This window comes from Gadus chalcogrammus, chromosome 18 (assembly GCF_026213295.1).
Source record: "Gadus chalcogrammus isolate NIFS_2021 chromosome 18, NIFS_Gcha_1.0, whole genome shotgun sequence".
NCBI classification, from domain to species: Eukaryota; Metazoa; Chordata; class Actinopteri; order Gadiformes; family Gadidae; genus Gadus; species Gadus chalcogrammus.
In genome coordinates this window covers 8,643,438-8,661,935 of record NC_079429.1, presented here as the reverse complement: position 1 = coordinate 8,661,935, position 18,498 = coordinate 8,643,438, and the positions used below count along the sequence as shown (strand labels likewise).

The 18,498-nt window shown below is 50.5% G+C and overlaps 1 protein-coding gene across 1 annotated transcript in view; it reads left to right on the top strand.

Annotated features, from left to right (window-relative positions):
* The window catches only part of LOC130371807 (disks large homolog 5-like), a 36,823-nt gene that overhangs the window by 16,802 nt on the left and 1,523 nt on the right, over positions 1-18,498 (top strand). Inside the window, 25 exon segments of the mRNA XM_056577674.1 lie at positions 273-457; positions 870-995; positions 1,262-1,394; positions 1,801-1,928; positions 2,031-2,206; positions 2,654-2,757; positions 3,311-3,403; positions 4,281-5,174; positions 5,176-5,355; positions 5,639-5,765; positions 5,916-6,072; positions 6,610-6,755; positions 7,145-7,228; positions 7,739-7,898; positions 9,478-9,640; positions 10,019-10,152; positions 10,959-11,132; positions 11,496-11,685; positions 12,561-12,709; positions 13,122-13,292; positions 13,793-13,989; positions 14,485-14,628; positions 14,969-15,096; positions 16,109-16,218; positions 18,085-18,194. Coding sequence (XP_056433649.1) covers positions 273-457; positions 870-995; positions 1,262-1,394; positions 1,801-1,928; positions 2,031-2,206; positions 2,654-2,757; positions 3,311-3,403; positions 4,281-5,174; positions 5,176-5,355; positions 5,639-5,765; positions 5,916-6,072; positions 6,610-6,755; positions 7,145-7,228; positions 7,739-7,898; positions 9,478-9,640; positions 10,019-10,152; positions 10,959-11,132; positions 11,496-11,685; positions 12,561-12,709; positions 13,122-13,292; positions 13,793-13,989; positions 14,485-14,628; positions 14,969-15,096; positions 16,109-16,218; positions 18,085-18,194 — 4,363 coding nt within the window.

Below are 18,498 nucleotides of genomic sequence, written 5' to 3'. Positions count from 1 at the left end.
TATTCTCACAGAGCATCTAACTCACACATAGTTGACGGATTGGCTCTGTCATTTCTGGTAAATTACACTCAACTAAAAGCTCTCAAATCGAAACCTACAGCACCTCTTTCAATCAAAGTTTAAGTACAAACCCGGAACGAAACAAGTATTTGAGAGCCCTGATTGGAGCAAATTCAACTCTCTTTATAAAACCTCAATACATCTGCATCAACAAGAAAGCATTGGCATGTCCTGACTCTTGCCGTCCCTGTGCCTTCCCTCGGCCCCCCCAGAAACAGGACTCTCTCAGCCTGGACATGGAGCGGGCCACCAAGGAGATGGAGGTGCTGAGGAAGCAGCACGAGGCCGTGTCCCAGGAGCTGAAGGAGGCGTCGCAGGAGGCGGAGGTGGCCAAGTGCAGGCGGGACTGGGCCTTCCAGGAGCGGGACAAGATGGTGGCCGAGAGGGAGAGCATACGGTGAGCGCAGTACAGTACAGTACGGTAAATTACAGCACAGCGCTGGGGATATGCACAGCGAGCCGCCATGTTGTTTTGGGAGATCCTCGTTAATTGTTTGTCATTTTTTTCTTTCTTTTTTTGTTGGGATTAATGCAAAAACAGGTTCATATTTTGATTAGCATAGACTATTCCACTCACACTTTAAATATACAAATATATATACATTGAAGTTTCCTGAATTAAAATGGAACCTTTTGATACAGAGAAAATACTATTGTTAATTTAATTATATCGATTTGATCTATTATACAGTCATATGGCTGTGCTTCATGGTGTTTCCTATTCTTGAGGATACTGGGCCTCTGTGGTATGTATTGCTTTCTGGTGTATTGCTAACCCCCTGCCTATTGTGCGGTGCCCCCCTGGTCAGCACCCTGTGTGACAACCTGCGGAGGGAGCGGGACCGGGCGGTCAGCGACCTGGCCGACGCCCTGAGGAACCTGGACGACACCAGGAAGCAGAAGAACGACGCCGCGCGCGAACTCAAGGAGCTCAAGTAAGACCTGCAGCCCGCCGGCCCCGCTGCTTCTAGAGAGACGGTTCTGTGCCCTCATTGCGGGGCAGGGGGGGGGTGTGGTTTCTTAGGGAGCTCTAACTCCCAGCTGAAAGGTCCCGGGATTAATCCCCGATGTCCACCAGTCTGTTAAATGACAACATTGTGAATGATTGGGCCGTATATCCAATCGAACCGAATGAGGTTCCTAATAATCCCGGAGACCCTGACACGCGTCGGATCCCTAACGAACGCCCTGGTACCTGCAGGGAGAAGGTGGAGGACCAGCTGGAGAAGGAGGCCCGCTTCCGCCAGCTGATGGCCCACAGCTCGCACGACTCGGCCATCGACACTGACTCCATGGAGTGGGAGACGGAGGTGGTGGAGTTTGAGAAGGACCGGGTACGTTCTGTTGCAGTGTACGCCCGCACAGTCTCTGAACCCCTTGAAGCAGTAACGGATGTACGGATGTGCAGAAACAAAATGACGTGCTTTAGTCAACATAGTTGTGTTAGTTTTGTTGTTTCCATAGTGATGTTCAAATTAATTTGAGCGCAAAGAAAGTACTTTTTGGCTGGCATTCGACTAGCATGATGACCCTTATCACGAGGAATTATTCTGCTGACCAGGGCCACAGGATATCTCCAAACCCTGTATTTGTTTTTGGACTACCATTAAGGGGGGAAATCACTGCACTTTGGTTAAGTGCAGTGTTTACAAAGCTGTCAAATCCTGCACTCCGGCTACATTTGTGCTTTTGGACATTATTAATGCATTCATTAAGTAACATTATTTTTTTTAATACTAGGATGACATGGACTTGAAAGCGCTCGGCTTTGACATCGCTGAGGGGGTGAGCGACCCGTACCTACCAGGAGACTGTGGTATATTTGTGAGCAGGGTGGACAAAGGAAGTGTTGCAGAAGGAAGACTGAGGTAAGAGCCCCCCCCGGTCCATCTCCCACCACCCGCAAACAATCAATCCTCTCCTTAGACCTGATTGGTGAACGCCCCCCTTTGGCCCCGCGCTGTCCCCAGGGTGAATGATTGGCTGCTGAAGATTAACGACGTGGACCTAGCAAATAAGGACAGGAAGCAAGTGATCAAGGCGGTGCTAGGCGTGGAGGGGGTGATTAATATGGTGGTGCGGCGGAGGAGGTCCCTGGGCGCGCGCGTCATCACGCCCGTGCAGCTCAGCCTGGTCGGCCACAAAGGTCCGGTCACCCCATTTTATGTTTCACTTTTTATATACGTTTGTTCAGATTAATCTTTTTCGGTATTAGCGTAGAGGAAACCAACATAATGTCGCTGCTACACCCAATTTCGATAGTATGTTTGGATTAATCTGTACATTAGTTGTTTGTTTGGTTGAAATACTCTTGGATGAAATATGAAAATAACTAAATCTTAATTAAATGCAATCCACAATTGTGGCAGTGCCTCGGAAGCTCCCAGAACGTCTGCTGTTAAATAGCGGGATCATCCATGTTGTGAATTAAGTCATAGTGCTTTTGTTCTCTAACGTGTGTGTGTGTGTGTGTGTGTGTGTGTGTGTGTGTGTGTGTGTGTGTGTGTGTGTGTGTGTGTGTGTGTGTGTGTGTGTGTGTGTGTGTGTGTGTGTGTGTGTGTGTGTGTGTGTGTGTGTGTGTGTGTGTGTGCAGACAGCGGTATAGGTCTGGAGAGTGGTGTGTTTGTGGCTGGGATTACCCCCGGCAGCCCCGCGGCCAAGGACAGCTCTCTCACACCCGGGGATAGACTGCTAGCAGTGAGTATTGTGTTCTTTCCCAAAACAAGTCCCCTCGTTGAGCTCTGCTGCCACCTGCTGGCGTGAACGTTCATGTTGAAATCCAGACGCTCCCAGATTGTATTAGTGCTTTTATGGAGATGGTCCACTTTAGATACTTAACAACTCATCCATACTACGTTGTCCGTAACCTCTGGCTGACCTTGCAATATTGTTTGTGATTAGTGAAAGATGGCGGACGTATACACAGTGCTGGGATCGCAGGGATAAACAAGTGGTCAGGGGGTTAAACATACAGTTGAAAGATTCTGGGTTTGAACATAGTGTGCACATTCTACCTGAAGGCATCCCTGAGCAAGATGCCTACCCGTACCTCTATTTCAAATTTATTCCAAAATATTCAATGGATGCCTCTGTTGTCTGATTAAACTACAGAATGTTACTCAATGTATTCTTAACCATTAGAATAAGCCCCTATTCTTACAGTAACTCTCAGGTTAGGGTTAAGAAACGGAATGCAATGGGTGTTATTATCAAACTAACTGTTTAGTTCATTTTCATGCTTTCATTGCAGATAAATGGCATCGCCGTGGACAACAAGTCTCTCTCTGACTGTGAAGCTCTGCTGAGGAGCTGTCGTGACACCCTCAGCATCTCTCTCATGAAGGTGAGCTCCCCCGCTCACACGGGGACATACAAAAGGAGTGATTTCCACATCTGCGTCTTCCCCTGGGTGTCTTCTATTTGTGGGATATCAAACGACAAAAGGCTGAAATATTAAACAACACAAAATGATGATTGTAAATTCCAAAGATTTCCGTTTTTACTTGATTCTGTCGACTTTTGCAAGGAGGTAGCAGACCTCAATAGAATATCTCCATCTGATTAGTGTACAGTTTTGGCAGACTCATTTGCATGTCATTTGTCATACCAATCAGCGTCATGCAAGAGTTCTAATATGCAGTCTTTTAAGGAAAAACAGAAAAGATCTCAAGGGATGAATTGTATGGCTGTTCTTGCAATACATTATCAGTTGGCTAGCTGACTGCTGTCACCCAGCACAGATCCATTACTTGTTCCAGTGATGGCAAATCGGAATCTAAATAAATTCCTGTTGCTAGGATACCATTATTTAGGCCTGGCTGCCGGGTGATCTGAGATTCATCACAAGCCACAGCCTCATTAAATGTTAAGGGCATGCGTTAGGGATGTCTGTATGTTTAATGTGTTTTGGTGGATCATTCTGTGAAGCCTCCCATCCAAGCCGCAGAAAGACGTGGGGCAAATAAGATTTAGCGGAGAGACAATGTATAATGCAGGCACGGCGGGATGCAGGTGCAAGTCGTTTCAGGATAACGGTTCATTCGTACCGAGCGAAAGAGTCACGTTGGGAGGGTGTTCAAACTCCAGGGGGAAAAAGTCTGAACCTGATCCCCTTTTATGTGAACTTGATGAAAGGCATTGTTCAGTGCATTGCATTGTCCCATACAGCGTTTGACATGACCTGACACCAACTGCTCCTCCTATTTGTCCCTCTTCCCCAGTTCCATCCCCACAGCTGCTCGGGCCAGAGCCTGCTGTCCGACTGCGACCGCAGCCCGGGGGGCCGGCCCCAGTCCTGTGAGATCCACGCCCGGAGCTGCCGTCACCCCAAGCACAACAACTCCACCCAGACGGACATCTACAGCCCCGACGGTCCGGTCGCAGGGCCGGACGGGCCCCGCCGAGACCCTCCGGCCGACGGCTTCCTCAGCAGCCCCCCTCCCTATCACCTCAAACCCTCCCCCAGCAGCTCCCTGCACTCCCACCCGCTGGCCCCGCGCGGGGACCCCCCGGCGGCCCCGGAGCCCCACCCAGACTACTGCTGCCGGAGGCCCGAACTCCTCCTCCACCACCACCACCACCACCAACACCCCCGCCGAGACCCCGCCTTCAGCCCTCCGCCTCCCGGGGACGGCCCCCCGGACCCGGCCTGTCCGGGCGGCGGCGGCGGCGGCGGCGGAGGGGGGCAGAGCCCCCCCCCGACGGAGAAGCCCAGCGGGGGCACCTGGCCCAAGGTGGTGGGCGGCGGCGGGACCGCCGTGTCGGAGTTCGCCCAGCTCTCCATCTTCAAGAGGCCCAAGCCGCGGAAGTCCATCTTCGACGTGGACGCCTTCAAGAGGCCAGACACTGTGGCGGTGGCGGCGGCGGCGCCCAAGCTGGACTACCTGTCCCTGTCCCAGCAGCCGCGCCGCTCCCCGCAGAGCCCCGTGTCGGAGGGCCCGGCCCCGCCCACCCCGCCCGCCCGCAGCGACTCGTTCCGCTTCAAGCGGCGGCATCAGAACAGCTCGGCGTCGGACTCGACCATCGCCGCCGCGACGCCCCCCGCCTCTCCGGTACCCGCCGCCGCCGCCGCCGCCGCCGCCGCCGGAGGAGCGGCACGGCCCGCCGGCCACCGTGCAGCGCTTCTACGGCGTAGACACTCCCACGCTGCCGCCGGACGCCAAGCCGGGCTTCCGGAGGGCCGGCGAGGGCCGCAGGCCGAAGACGGAGGAGCACGAGAGGAAGAGGTACCGGCCTGGGTCGGCGCCGGCTCTGCGGCGCAACGTGACCCCCTTGCACATCCCCATCCCCACGCAGGTAATACACCGGGGAGACGCCCCCCCCCACCCCCCCGGGGCTCTTTCAGTTCCCCTCCACCCAGCTAGTCTCTAGATCCAAGATGGTCGCTGGGTGAATTTGGCACACGGGCAATACTCAGGGGGGCCCTGATGCAGTTATTTACAGCTCTGGCTGCTCTGATATCGCATGCGTGCGTGTGAATCATCTCTGTTAATCTGGCCTCTCTCTCTCTCTCTGGCTCCCCCTTCCTCCCTCTGTCTTTCCGTGTGTCTGTCTGTACGTCTGCACTCGTTATATCCAGGTTCAGAGTTTCTCTAACGACGAGCATTCCCCCGAGCCCGTGGACCTGGTGCGTTTCTCCCCCATGCGTTGCCATCGCTACAGCATGCCCTTCGTTCCCCCCGGCTACAGCAACACCATCGCCGCACGTAAGTCAACCCCGACACACCCACACACACACACACACACACACACACACACACACACACACACACACTCCTAACCCACCAGGGATCTCCGTATCGCTTGTTTCCGACCCCACCAATAACACATCCAACGGACCCCCCCCCCTCTGCCAGACCCCCCACAGAGAGACCTGGCTCCGTGCCCCGCCGTCACCGCCGTGATGAGGAACCCCGTCTACACGGCCTGGAGCCACGAGGTCCAGCCCGGGAACTCCCCCCCTCCGCCCGCCCCCGGCCCCGCCCCGCCCCACCCGCTCCACCCCCTCACCAGGTGAGCTACCCCCACCGTACCCCCCCCCCCGTCACACCCTCGTACCACATGCATCGACCTGTTCAACAGCGGGTCAGGCCCTCTCTCACGTTTAATGAGGCCCGTTAATATGGAAGATAAACATATATGAAGATGTTCCGCCGGCACCAACACAACTCGCCAACCGACCGCTTTGGAGAGAATCCTCATAATCGCACCGTGATGTTGCAAATGAGATGCAAACTCGACTCAGTTCCCCGGTGTCTTCAGCAGATGGTGGGGCGAGCCAGACTTCCCCCTCACATGGTGTGTGTGTGTGTGGCTAATTAGCCCCGCAGGGGGCTGGGGGGAATTTATATTCACCCAGCGGCCATTTTGGCTCCATCTTGGTTCTAAACGCTAGCTGGGTGCGTGGAACTTAATGCAGAATTACACAGCCAAAGATGGCCATTATAGCGTATGAAGACTACTGAGTGGGCGAGCCGAGATGGAGCCAGGATGGCCGCTATAGCATGTCAATCCACTGAGTTGATAGTGTGTTCCCCCCCTACCTGGCAGCCCCGGCCCCCAGCACCAGAACCACCACAGCCTGGACCTCAGTCAGAAGCACAGAGACGGAGGAGACTTCCCCGAGGGCGGGCACAGCCTGCCGCCATCGCGCCCGCAACACAGCACCAACTCCCTTCCCTCCGGCGCCCGGCTAGGTACTGTGCCGCCGTGGAGAGATCCCCAGCGCAAACTCCAGGATACTGTTTCTCAGTCGGACGCTGGGTCGGGCATAGGAGTATACCATGCTTACGTGCAGGAGTTCAGCGCCTTTTACCTCGTTTAACAAGTATTTAGTTGTTTAGAAACTAGGAAAGCCATTGGCCTTTTTAGAGTTGCTTTGTTCCAGAACGTCAAAGTTAATTTGAAGGTCGGCATCAAAGTTGCAATAGTTTGACCTTTGACCTTCCGAGCAGCAGTTCCCCTTGTCCCAGGTCGGCGTCCCTGCCAGGTGTGGCCTCAAATCTCCTCTCCGTCAGAAACCTCTGCAGTGGCAACCAAGCCCCATCTCATGTGTTGACCTTACTTTCCCTTCTTGCTTCTAAAGGTTCTTTAAGCACTGCCCAGTTCAGGACGGAGCGCATCAAGATCCCCCCCGCCCGCTACCCGCGATCCGTCGGGTCGGACAGAGGTACCGTACCCCTCCCTACACGACCGCTGATGGGTTGGTGTGACTGGGTCTCTCTCTCCCTCGTGTCATTACCCCAGTGCCTTGTTTACTATGCACTTTCAATTTTACTTACTAAAAAGCCTTTTTAACTTTCAATTTAATTTTCTATTTTTACCAGATAGATACATGATCTGATACCAGAGAGAAAGGATAAGGGTTACTAGAATCCGGGTTGGAGTCCCAGAGAAAGTACCAAGTTCCTTTAGGTCGGGTTGGAGTCCCGACGGGGTTACCAGAGAGACTGTTGATCTGATCTTAAATACATTGCACTTTCTATTTTACTCATTTCTTTGCATATGTTTTCTTTTACTTATCTATTAATTTATTTTATTGTATGACAATGTTTATATGTGAAGCACTTTGAGTCTGCCTTGGCCCTTGTGTATGAAAAGTGCTGTATAAATAAAGTTGCCTTGCCTTGCCAATGTGGGTGTGGGCCGTGACTGATCGATGGGCTGTCGCCGTCTCCAGGCTCCCTGTCTCACTCGGAGTGCAGCAGCCCCACGCCCCCGCTGTCCCCCGTGCGCCTGGACACGGCGTCCTTCGCCAGCAGCCAATCACAGGGCTCCATCGCCGCCCAGGCCAGGATATCGGTCAGCCCCGCCCCCATCGGCGACAGGCGGAAGGATCGGTAGGGAGACCTGTCCGACCGGGAATAAGTGACACGCTCGCTCACTCACTCTTTCACTCACTCTCTCCTTTCCCCTTCTGTCTCCATCCCAGTGACAAACCATTGCGAGCGAACACACACACGCACACGCACGCGCACGCGCGCACACACGCGCACACACACACGCACACACACACGCGCACACCCACACACACACACACCCCCATCCATCCATCATTCACTTGTCCTCCCTTCACCCCACTCTGTCTACCCCGGACCGGCAGCCCCATGTCTCTTCCCTCTTGCCTCGTCTTTCCTCGGATTAGATCTGTCTCGCAAAGCGTCGACCTCCAGACTCCTAAGCCCGCGCTAGTCTCTTTAAGGAGCCTCGGGACCTATGATTGGTTGGTGGGGCCCAGAGAGAGCGAGGCACGTCTTATGGATGCCTGACACGCTCTGCCTGCAGAACGCCCTAAAATATGTCTGCAGATTGGCCTCCTTAGGGGCCGTCTAATCGACCCTGTTGATGAATCACAATGGCTGTGTTTTTTTTGGGGGGTTTCTATTTTCTTTACTGGTGTCCTTTTGTATTCTGCATCGTACTTTCCTGTCCTGTGCTGGTTTATTTCCGAATGCTGTTGAATCGTGCATGATTGCATGACTTTCAGCCTAAAAATGTTCTTGGCTCGTGAACGGCCAACTCCTACACATCTAATGTCCTTGTTGGGGAGGGAGGGGGGGGGGGGGGGGGGGGGAGACACACAGCGTCTTCTGATTTTGGCTGAATTTCCAATTCTAATCCCTTCCCCGAGGTCTGTAGTTGTTTTTTAAAGCAATAGATTTTTGTGCTAAGAATACAGCACTGTAATTATTCATTTGTTATCTCAAATTGCAGATCACTTCGTGTTATTAGTCGCCGATGACTCCGATAAGTAATCTAAGCCCATTGATTATTTAATTGGGCCGCTTAAGTTAAGAATCTGTGATATTCAAATCAAGAATTATTCAGCTCCAAATACCCATTAGTTCCCTTGAATAATGGATTCCATCAACTGTTCTAAACTTTTCCTCGCTCTGGTAACCATGGAAACCCGCGGTCGGATTAGTACAGGGACCCAGGCATGGTTCCCACCTGAGGTCGCTCTCAACAAGGTTACTAACATGTTTTCCAACACTCTTTCTCTCCGCCTCTGTCTGTCTGTGTGTTTGTTTGTGCTTGTGTCTTTGTTTTTTTCTGTGTGTGTGTGTGTCTTTCTCCCCCCCTCTCTCCGTCTTTGCTCTCTCTCTCAAGAAAATAATTTCAAAGGACTTAATTGGCATAGACTTATGGTTGCACTGCAAAAGAACAAAAAGTTAAATAAGATCAAACATAATAATAAGCAAACAGTAAAAATAGCACAACATTTTTAACAATTGTAAACAATCGTCCTCAGCAGAATATAATGTAAATGTGTACACAGTGAAAAAGTGTTAGATAATGAGGTAATGGTCGGATAGGGTTGAGCCTAGGAGACTGGGCCTATCTCCCATGTCACTCGCTCTTTCTTTCCCTCCTTACGACTCTCTCTCTCTGACGTCTCTCCCTGTGCACTCACTGAAGGCCTTACCTGGAAGAGCCTCGCAACGTGATGGTACAGAAGGGGGCGGAGCCTCTGGGCATCTCCATTGTGAGTGGTGAGAGCGGGGGCGTGTTCGTCTCCAAGGTGACCGCCGGCAGCATCGCCCACCAGGCCAGACTGGAGTACGGAGATCAACTCCTGGAGGTAAGGGGACGGCTCTTGGCTCAACTGCCCACCCCAAGTTCAGCTCTGGTTTCCTCTCCTTTGTTACGTCATTGTTACTATTCGTCTTTTATGTTAAATTCATTAAATGTTGATTATAATGTATTATATCAATTGATATATCCAGTTAAAAAAAAAATGAAATATTTATTACATTTTGTAGATTGTATATTAACTTATGATTTATGTTTTTTCATTTTCTTTATGGGCACTTTTATTTTGTATTCACTATTATCTTATGATATAATTCTACCTTTGTTAAATTTTTCATACACTTGATCATTAATTTATGGAATGCTCCCTTGATCGTTCTATCTTTATTAAATGATGTATTTCTATGGGCATTATTCTTCATTTCAGTTCAACGGGATCAACCTGCGCAACGCCAACGAGCAGCAGGCGCGGCTGGTGATTGGCCAGCAGTGTGACACGGTGACCGTCCTGGCCCAGTACAACCCCCACATGGTGCAACTGGGGAATGGCTCGCACTCCGGGTAACCCCCACTCCACTGTCACTGTCATCATATCATCACCCCCCTGTAATGTCTAAACCAGTGACTCCACTGTCACTGTCATCATATCATCACCCCCCTGTAATGTCTAAACCAGTGACTCCACTGTCACTGTCATCATATCATCACCCCCCTGTAATGTCTAAACCAGTGACTCCACTGTCACTGTCATCATATCACCACCCCCCTGTAATGTCTAAACCAGTGACTCCACTGTCATCCTATCATCACCCCCCTGTAATATCTAAACCAGTGACTCCACTGTCACTGTCATCATATCCTCACCCCCCTGTAATGTCTAAACCAGTGTTCCTGACATTGGGGCAGGGGTTGCAGGGGTACTTTGACATTTTCAGATAACGGGGTGAAACAAGGAAAACAGAGAAAATAGACCCCCCCCCCCCGCCAAACAGGAACTGATGCGATTAGCCTAATATCAATACCTTTCTCCCTGAAATGTGTTGTGAAGTAGTGTTAATCGAATTCAAACCGACATTGCGATGTAATAGCACAATGTAATTCAATTCGCAAAGACTGCGACAACTAATAATAAATTGCTTGTTAATTGAATAATACAGAACATAAGGAACTTTTTTTTAAAAAATCGCATACTAAATCGCAATCGCAATATTGGTCGAAACAATTGCAATTCGATTATTCCCCAAAATCGTTCAGCCCTGGAGGATAAAGGGGCACTGAGCTGAAACAACCTCTTCAAAGGGGTACACCAACGAGTGAGTCTAAGCAACCACCTCCCCCCCCATGTGAACCGCCCCTCCCCTCCCCAGCTCCTGCCTGGGCTCCATCAGCAACCAGGCCACGCCAGACGACAGCAGCGCCGGCAGCCCCGACGACGACGACCAGTCGGCCGTGGACACGCTGAGCGAGCCGGAGGACGAGGGCACCATCACGCCCCCCTCCAGGCAGACCACTCCCGCCACCAGCCCCAGCAGCTCCTTCAGGTGGCCCCCCCCCCCCCACGTCGGCCGAGTTTCACGATTCACACCGTAGCATGTTGTACCAGTTGATATTTGGATTAGCTATAATGCTCAAAGCACATGCTTGTGTATGGACGGATGCAGAATTACAGTTTCTAGAATTTTCCCCTTCTCGGGGAGTCCATTACCAATCAGGTCATAATAGAGTGCCAAGCTATGTTCACGCTCCATTAACAACATTATATAAAAAGGAAATGTGAAGCACGTCCTTCGGGTTATTTAACTCGTGTCCGACGTTCCACAATGAAACCCTAGCACGTGTGCCGACGTATCGGTCGATAAAACGCCTTCTGGTTCTGACGGGGATCCATTGATTCATCATTCAAGGCTACCAGGCTCCGCCTCCCGCCACGCCCCCACGCCCTCTCGGCTGGTCCGGCTCAAGAGGACCCCCCAGGTGGAGCTGGGGGTGCAGATCTGTGGGGGGAACCTCTGCGGCATCTACGTGGAGAGCCTGGACGAGGACAGCCCGGCCAGGGTGCCGGAGGGGCTGCTCCCCGGGGACCTGATAGTGGAGGTAACCTCGCAGTCACGTGCATGACGCGCGGCAGACACGTCCAGCAGGCGACTTGACGACAGTAAAGATGAATCAGCGATCAGCGGCTTTAATCATGCCGTCAACTGATCGAGGGTTATATGTGATCGGCATGAAAGCCGTCTTGTCTTTTATATAGGCACACGTGTGTCTGTGTATGTATGTGTATATATATACTCCTGAAGTTCAAAGTTCAAAAGCTTTATTAGTCCAACATGTTGCCATATTAGAAAATTTTCTTTGATTGAAGGCTGTTCTCTACTTGTGTGTATGTGGTGCTTGTGTAAGAAGTATGTTGTGTGTGTGTGTATTGCCTTGGGTATGAAGGATTCATAAGGATCATTTTTAAGGTTCATCACAGGAGATGCTTATGACGCACACCATTGGGTTTTATATGGAAAGGATGGGTGGTTCTCCCTTAAAGAAAGATGTGACACTTATTGGCACATTTTTATTTATAAAGCCCTGTCTGGGAAGCTTCCCCATTATTTGAGATGGGTTTTTTCAGACCCACTCCACTGACATGCTCATGCTTTATGTTCCTCAAAGCCCAGTCTGAGCTTGGAAAGACAGCTTTTAGCTTCAGTGCCCCTGACTCCTGGAACAACTTACAGCAACAAATTAAAATGAATACCTTCATATCCTTTAATCAATTTAGACATATTATCTTAAAACCCAGAAGGCATGACATGAAAAGCGAAGTGGCTGTGCAATTCCACCCTTGCGCAATCAATACTCAAACAACAACACGAATAAACTATTCTGCAGCAGTAAAGCCTAGATCATACGTAAAGCAAATGCTAGCATTGTGAACAGGCCGTGACGGTGTGTGCGCGTGATGTGTTCTTGTCCCGCAGTTCAACGGCGTCAGCATGAAGAACAAGACGGTGGAGGAGGCGTACCTGGAGCTGCTGAAGCCGGGCGAGACGGTCACCTTCAAAGTGCAGCACCTGGCCGAGGACCTGACCCTAATCAAAGAGTTCCCCGGGGACGGGTTCTTCATACGGTAAAGCGACACAACAGCAGCAACAGAGCCACCCAAGGCCTCTACCTTGTCTGCCCCAGACCCCGATTAATAACCTTTAACAACTAGTTTAACAACTAGTTTAACAACTGCGGCTTGTGGCTCAGGTGGTAGAGCGGGGCAGCTGGTAACAACGAGGTTGCTGGTTCGATCCCCGGGGCTCCTCCTAGCTGAGTGTCGAGGTGTCCCTGAGCAAGGCACCTAACCCTAAACTGCTCCCGACGAGCTGGCTGTCGCCTTGCATGGCTTGACGCTTCCGTCGGTGTGTGAATGTGTGCATGAAATGGTTGAATGTCAGGCAATATTGTAAAGTGCTTTGGGTGGCCACTGGTGGCAAAAAAAGCACTACATAAATGCAGTCCATTTATAGTTCACCATCACCGTTTGTCTTCAGAGCACTTTACGACCGCGTGGCGGACGGGGAGCAGGAGCTGAGCTTCAAGAAGGACGACATCCTGTATGTGGAGGACACGCTGCCCAACGGCAACTTTGGCTACTGGATGGCCTGGCAGCTGGACGAGCATGCACGCAAGCTGGAGAAGGGCCAGGTGCCGTCCAAATACATGTGAGTGTTAATGTAGCCGGTTTAAAGCAGCGCTTTACCAGGACTGACATCAGATCAGGCCATCCAGGACTACAGGCAGTAGACTACTGCTGCTGGGCTGTTGCAACAATCAAATTTCTCCTATGGGGGATTAATAAAGTTGTATCATACGGAGGATTTATGATGAAGATGTTGATGATGATGATGATGATGATGATGGTGAAACCCAATAGCAATCTCTATGATTGTATTTGGATTTTTTGCAAACTTTAATGGAGGCAAAAACTGGGATACGGAGGGCTTATCAAGGAAAATGAGACGACTAGGACGTCAGTTTAAAGCTAATAAAAATCTGTATTGCAGAGATGCGTTTGAGGGCAGGAATGAGGCAAAGAATATTACACGTCAATTTTATACACCATATCCTCGTAGAAATGTAATGTGTAGTTTACCAAGTTTCTAGTTGATCTTCCTCCGACTCCCCCACCTCAAACCTGTCGCCTCTCCCCCTCTTCCAACAGGGTGGACCAGGAGTTTTACCGGAGGCACGGGGGCCCCGACACCAAGGACGAGAACGGCGCCGGCAAGAGCCTGTCGGCCGCCGCCCGCCGCTCCTTCTTCCGGCGGCGGCTCAAGCACAAGCGCAGCGGCTCCAAGGACGGCAAGGACCTGGCCGCCCTGGAGGCCTTCAGCACCGACTCCCTGCCCGTCACGGAAGGTCAGGCTCCCCCTGCTTGTGTGTGCGGGGTTAGCCTGGTTGTAGCTCGAAGGCTGATGCTTAGCTAAGTTAGTTTTCGTTGACGATATGAGGAGTGGTTGTATGGTAGGAAACTTTTTAAGTTGTTATTTTTCAGGATCAAATGCAATTTGGGTGATTGATATGTTGATTGATGTTTGAATGTAAGCCAATTATCTCTGACAGCGCTGAGGTAAACTTTATAGACACTAGATGAAAGCGAGATTGTATATGAAAGCGAGCATGGCAACCATTTGATGTTGGGCGCTGTGTGTGAGCAAATCATCAACGCTGCGATGAAGTACATGAGGATTAGAACAGATCAAGGTGTGTGTGTGTGTGTGTGTGTGTGTGTGTGTGTGTGTGTGTGTGTGTGTGTGTGTGTGTGTGTGTGTGTGTGTGTGTGTGTGTGTGTGTGTGTGTGTGTGTGTGTGTGTGTGTGTGTGAGAGACTAATGTCTTTGTGCCGGTTCTCTAGACGGCGTCTGCTTGGCCTACCAGCGGGTTCAGAAGGTGGAGTGCTCCTCCCCCAGACCGGTGCTGGTTCTGGGGCCCCTGGTGGAGGCCAACAAGGACATGCTGGTGAAGGAGGCCCCTGCTAAGTTCTTCCGTTGTCTCCCTGGTGAGTTAATGGGGTCTTGACCAAGCCCGCTCTTGAGCCCACTTCCATTTTCGGAGAAAATGTGTCATCCTGCCGCAGTATATTTTTGGATAGTATTTTATTTTATTCATTTGATATTTTTATTTTAGAGGGATGCATTGATGACACTTCATAAACATATATGAAGTTTCGCTCCATCTAAACCCTGCAATCCCATACAGTGGATAATATAACATCAAAATTCGGATAAATCGCACGCACATTAAAGGGGAACTTCGCTGTGATACATCATTAGAAGGGGGTCCGTTTTGTCAAGAGAGTTCCAGAAGCCCTGTTCTGATATGCGGGATTGTGCTTCCAGAGGTGATGAAGGCCTCGCAGCAGGCCATCGAGCGGGGCGTGAAGGACTGCGTGTTCATCGACTACAAGCGCAGGAGTGGCCATTTTGACGTGACCACCGTGGCGTCCATCAAGGAGATCACAGAGAGGGTAAGTCGGAGCACGTGACACCAACGCTGCCTTAACACTCTTTTCGTTGGCGCATCTGTTTGCCATGTTGTGTAATTTATAATCATAGTTATGTTTTGGCCGTCATTTCGCCATGTACGTTATTGACATTTCGACAATATCGAATAACTAAACTATATAGAAATACAATTGAAGGAGATGATGATCTAAATTAAATATGACATGCTCCTTGGCCACGTCTCTTCTAAATCAACAGGCCGCATGCTGTTCGTGTATTAGTTAATTATGAGTTGAATCATTTATGAGTCGGGGTACTTAGAGATGCTAGAATCAATATAGAAGTATGGATTTGTTCAGACCACTGGTGTATTTCAGCACTTTGCTTCATGCATTTATTGAGGGATTTCTGCCAGTATTTATATTCATTCATGCTGCTCTCAAATTCTTGATTCAGCCTAGGGTATTGATAATTCAACATCATTATACATCTTTATTAGTTTTCTCCAAAACTTTAGCATGCAACTTTTGAGAATCTTTCAGATTTTGCATTGTTCATGAATCCGGACGTTGATCCTATCCAATTTAGTTCCCTAACGTCTTACATTACACATTTCATTCTCTATTGATTTCAAATTAGACCCTTATATGCAAAAGAAGTTGCCCTGCAATAAAATAAAAAATATGTTCTGATTGATACGCGAAACATAGTAGTAGGCAAAGTTGCAAACGATGCATAAACTAGTAGCCAAGTTTAATGTTTCACACAGCAGGGGAGCAAACGTTATAGACGAGAAGCTGAATGAAAGGGCAGGTTTTATGTACTGTGCATCAATATAAACCCCCTTTTCCAGCAATTGTCATCAAAAAAGACTTGGCCCCCAAGCAAGTCTATCATCTGACCCATAACCACCTGCAGCGACGTCCCACGCCTCTGTGCCAAAGTCCACCCTCCCTGTCCCCGACATCATTGGGTGGATCGCCATCCATCATTCCCAAAGGGCTGTTGTCATCTATTCTAATCTTCTCCCCGTAGGACTGCCACTGTCTGCTTGACATCGCGCCGCATGCCATCGAACGGCTTCACAGCGTCCACATCTACCCCATCGTCATATTCATCCGCTACAAAAACGCCAAGCAGATCAAGTGAGTAGGCTCCCGTCGCCGTCGGTGACCGCTTCTGTTGTGCATGAGCACAACGGGATGGTAAAACAGACAAACATAAAAAGCAGGCAGAACAGGGGGGGGGGGGAACCAAAGCAAGGAAAAGCAAGCGTATCACAGCATGAGGTATCACAGCACTACAACACTGTCATTATAAACCTAAACCCAAGAAATGAATACATCACTAGCTAGTGATTTCACTGCTTGCACATGCACAACGTTGTGTGAGGCAAATGCCACTTGAACTTGACGAGTATGATGTCAGTTGGAGCCTTTCCCTGTAATCATTTCCCCTAATCCCCCATCCTCAGTGATGAGTCCATCGACAGGGTGGGGATACCTGATCTAGAGATGGATGAGCTCACACTGCCCTGGTTCCCACCTTCGGGGGTCTCTTGAGGAGGTGTGGGTTTCCCTCTGTCAAAGCAGACGTTTATTTCACCGTCAACTCCCATGGTCGCTGCTCGCTGCCTCTCCTCGTTGGAAGACAAATTACTCAAATTGGTCGGCTGGCAACTCGATTAGCCGCAGCTGACCTCGACGGCAATCACCTGTGGTGCGTCACCGTGTTTCATCAGAAGGACGCCAATGTGGTAGCTCTGCTAAACCTCCACCTAGCGCCATTCGTGTTCTCTCTCTCTCTCTCTCTCTCTCTCTCGCATGCACGCACGCACGCGCGCGTGCACACGCACCACCCCAATTAGAAAGACCTTTAGAAAGGCAGGCATGCAGCCTTACACGTTTATTAACAGCCCCACACACACGCATAGATTCATGCATTAGGCGAACACTGAATGACTCTCACCACTGCCAAGCACGCTGTGACGTCATCAGAGTGCCAGCTGTGCCACAGTGAGGCGAGAGGTGGCCTTGGGCTTCGCTCTTTGGTGTGGGCTGTCTTACCAAACAATACTGGCTGTCTTGTCGCACACACCCACACATGTCGGCACGCATGCACCAACACACACGCAAGTGAACAAACAAAGTCGCAAACAAACACAGATGCAGACAAGCGCACACATACATATACACACACACAGACACACACACACACACACACATACACACTTGATCACTCACAGACACACACACACACACACACCCACATACACACTTGATCACTCACAGACACACACACACATACACTTGATCAATTACAGACAAAGATTTAGATTTAGGGCATTTAGCAGGCGTTATATCCAAAGCGATTTGTCAGAACGAGAAACCATAATATATCGCTGTCGGTTCAGTAAAGATGCTCACAGACACAAGTGCCAAGCAGCTACCATTGCTAGGTTACATACACACACATGATCGCTCACAGACACACACACAAACAGCTTGGATGCTACTTCTTAACCCTCTGGGACTTCTAAACACAACAGATTCAAGCTTCCTACACTGGCTATGATATGTTCAGGCGTGCAGGGAACTGATTCCCTCAGCTACTTCTGTATGCGTGGCATTTAAAAGAGCATACACACGATTCAAAGAGTTATGCAAATAGTTTAGTGCATTGCCATCTTTAAATAAACAGCTGACAGTAATCAGAACACGATCAACGCAAGTAAATCAATGTCTAATCAGGCGTCGAGGTGGGGTGAGCTCAGACATGCTGCCGTGAGAAAAACCATTCTGTCGCTCCAACGAGACGGGGAAAGGAGAACTGTGCATTGCCTGTGTGATAAAGTTCTGAAGCGTCTCTAGAGGGCCTCAACCACTTTGACTCGTGGAACAGCACCTGCACATGCACGTGATACTGTTCTGCAATCAGATGTCTGTTGTCAAAGCGATGTTGAAGTGATCATCTCCCCCCCCCCCCCCCCCCCCAAAACCTTGTCTCCCCAGGGAGCAGAAAGACCCCCAGTATCTGCGGGAGAAGGTCTCCCAGAAGCATTCCAAGGAGCAGTTCGAGAGCGCGCAGAAGATCGAGCAGGACTACAGCCGCTTCTTCACAGGTCCGTGGTGCAGGCAACACACGCGTTGTGCACACAAACCGGGCATTGGGTAGGGGAACGCCAGGTGTTCCCCTACCCAACGACCGGTGTGTGGGTCCTGAGCAAGGCCTGTTCAGATTGTGTCGGGTCGGAGGCGTGCTGCTGAATCACGTTGGGGGGGGGGGACGGACGGTCTGCCGTTGCTGTGTCACCCGGGTAATGAGCAGACAGGCGGTGAGTCAGACCCGTCTGCAGCACGGCCCGCCGCTCCCTCGGTGCTCCTTCAGACCAGACGCAATCCAATCACACCCGTCAGCTGAGGAGA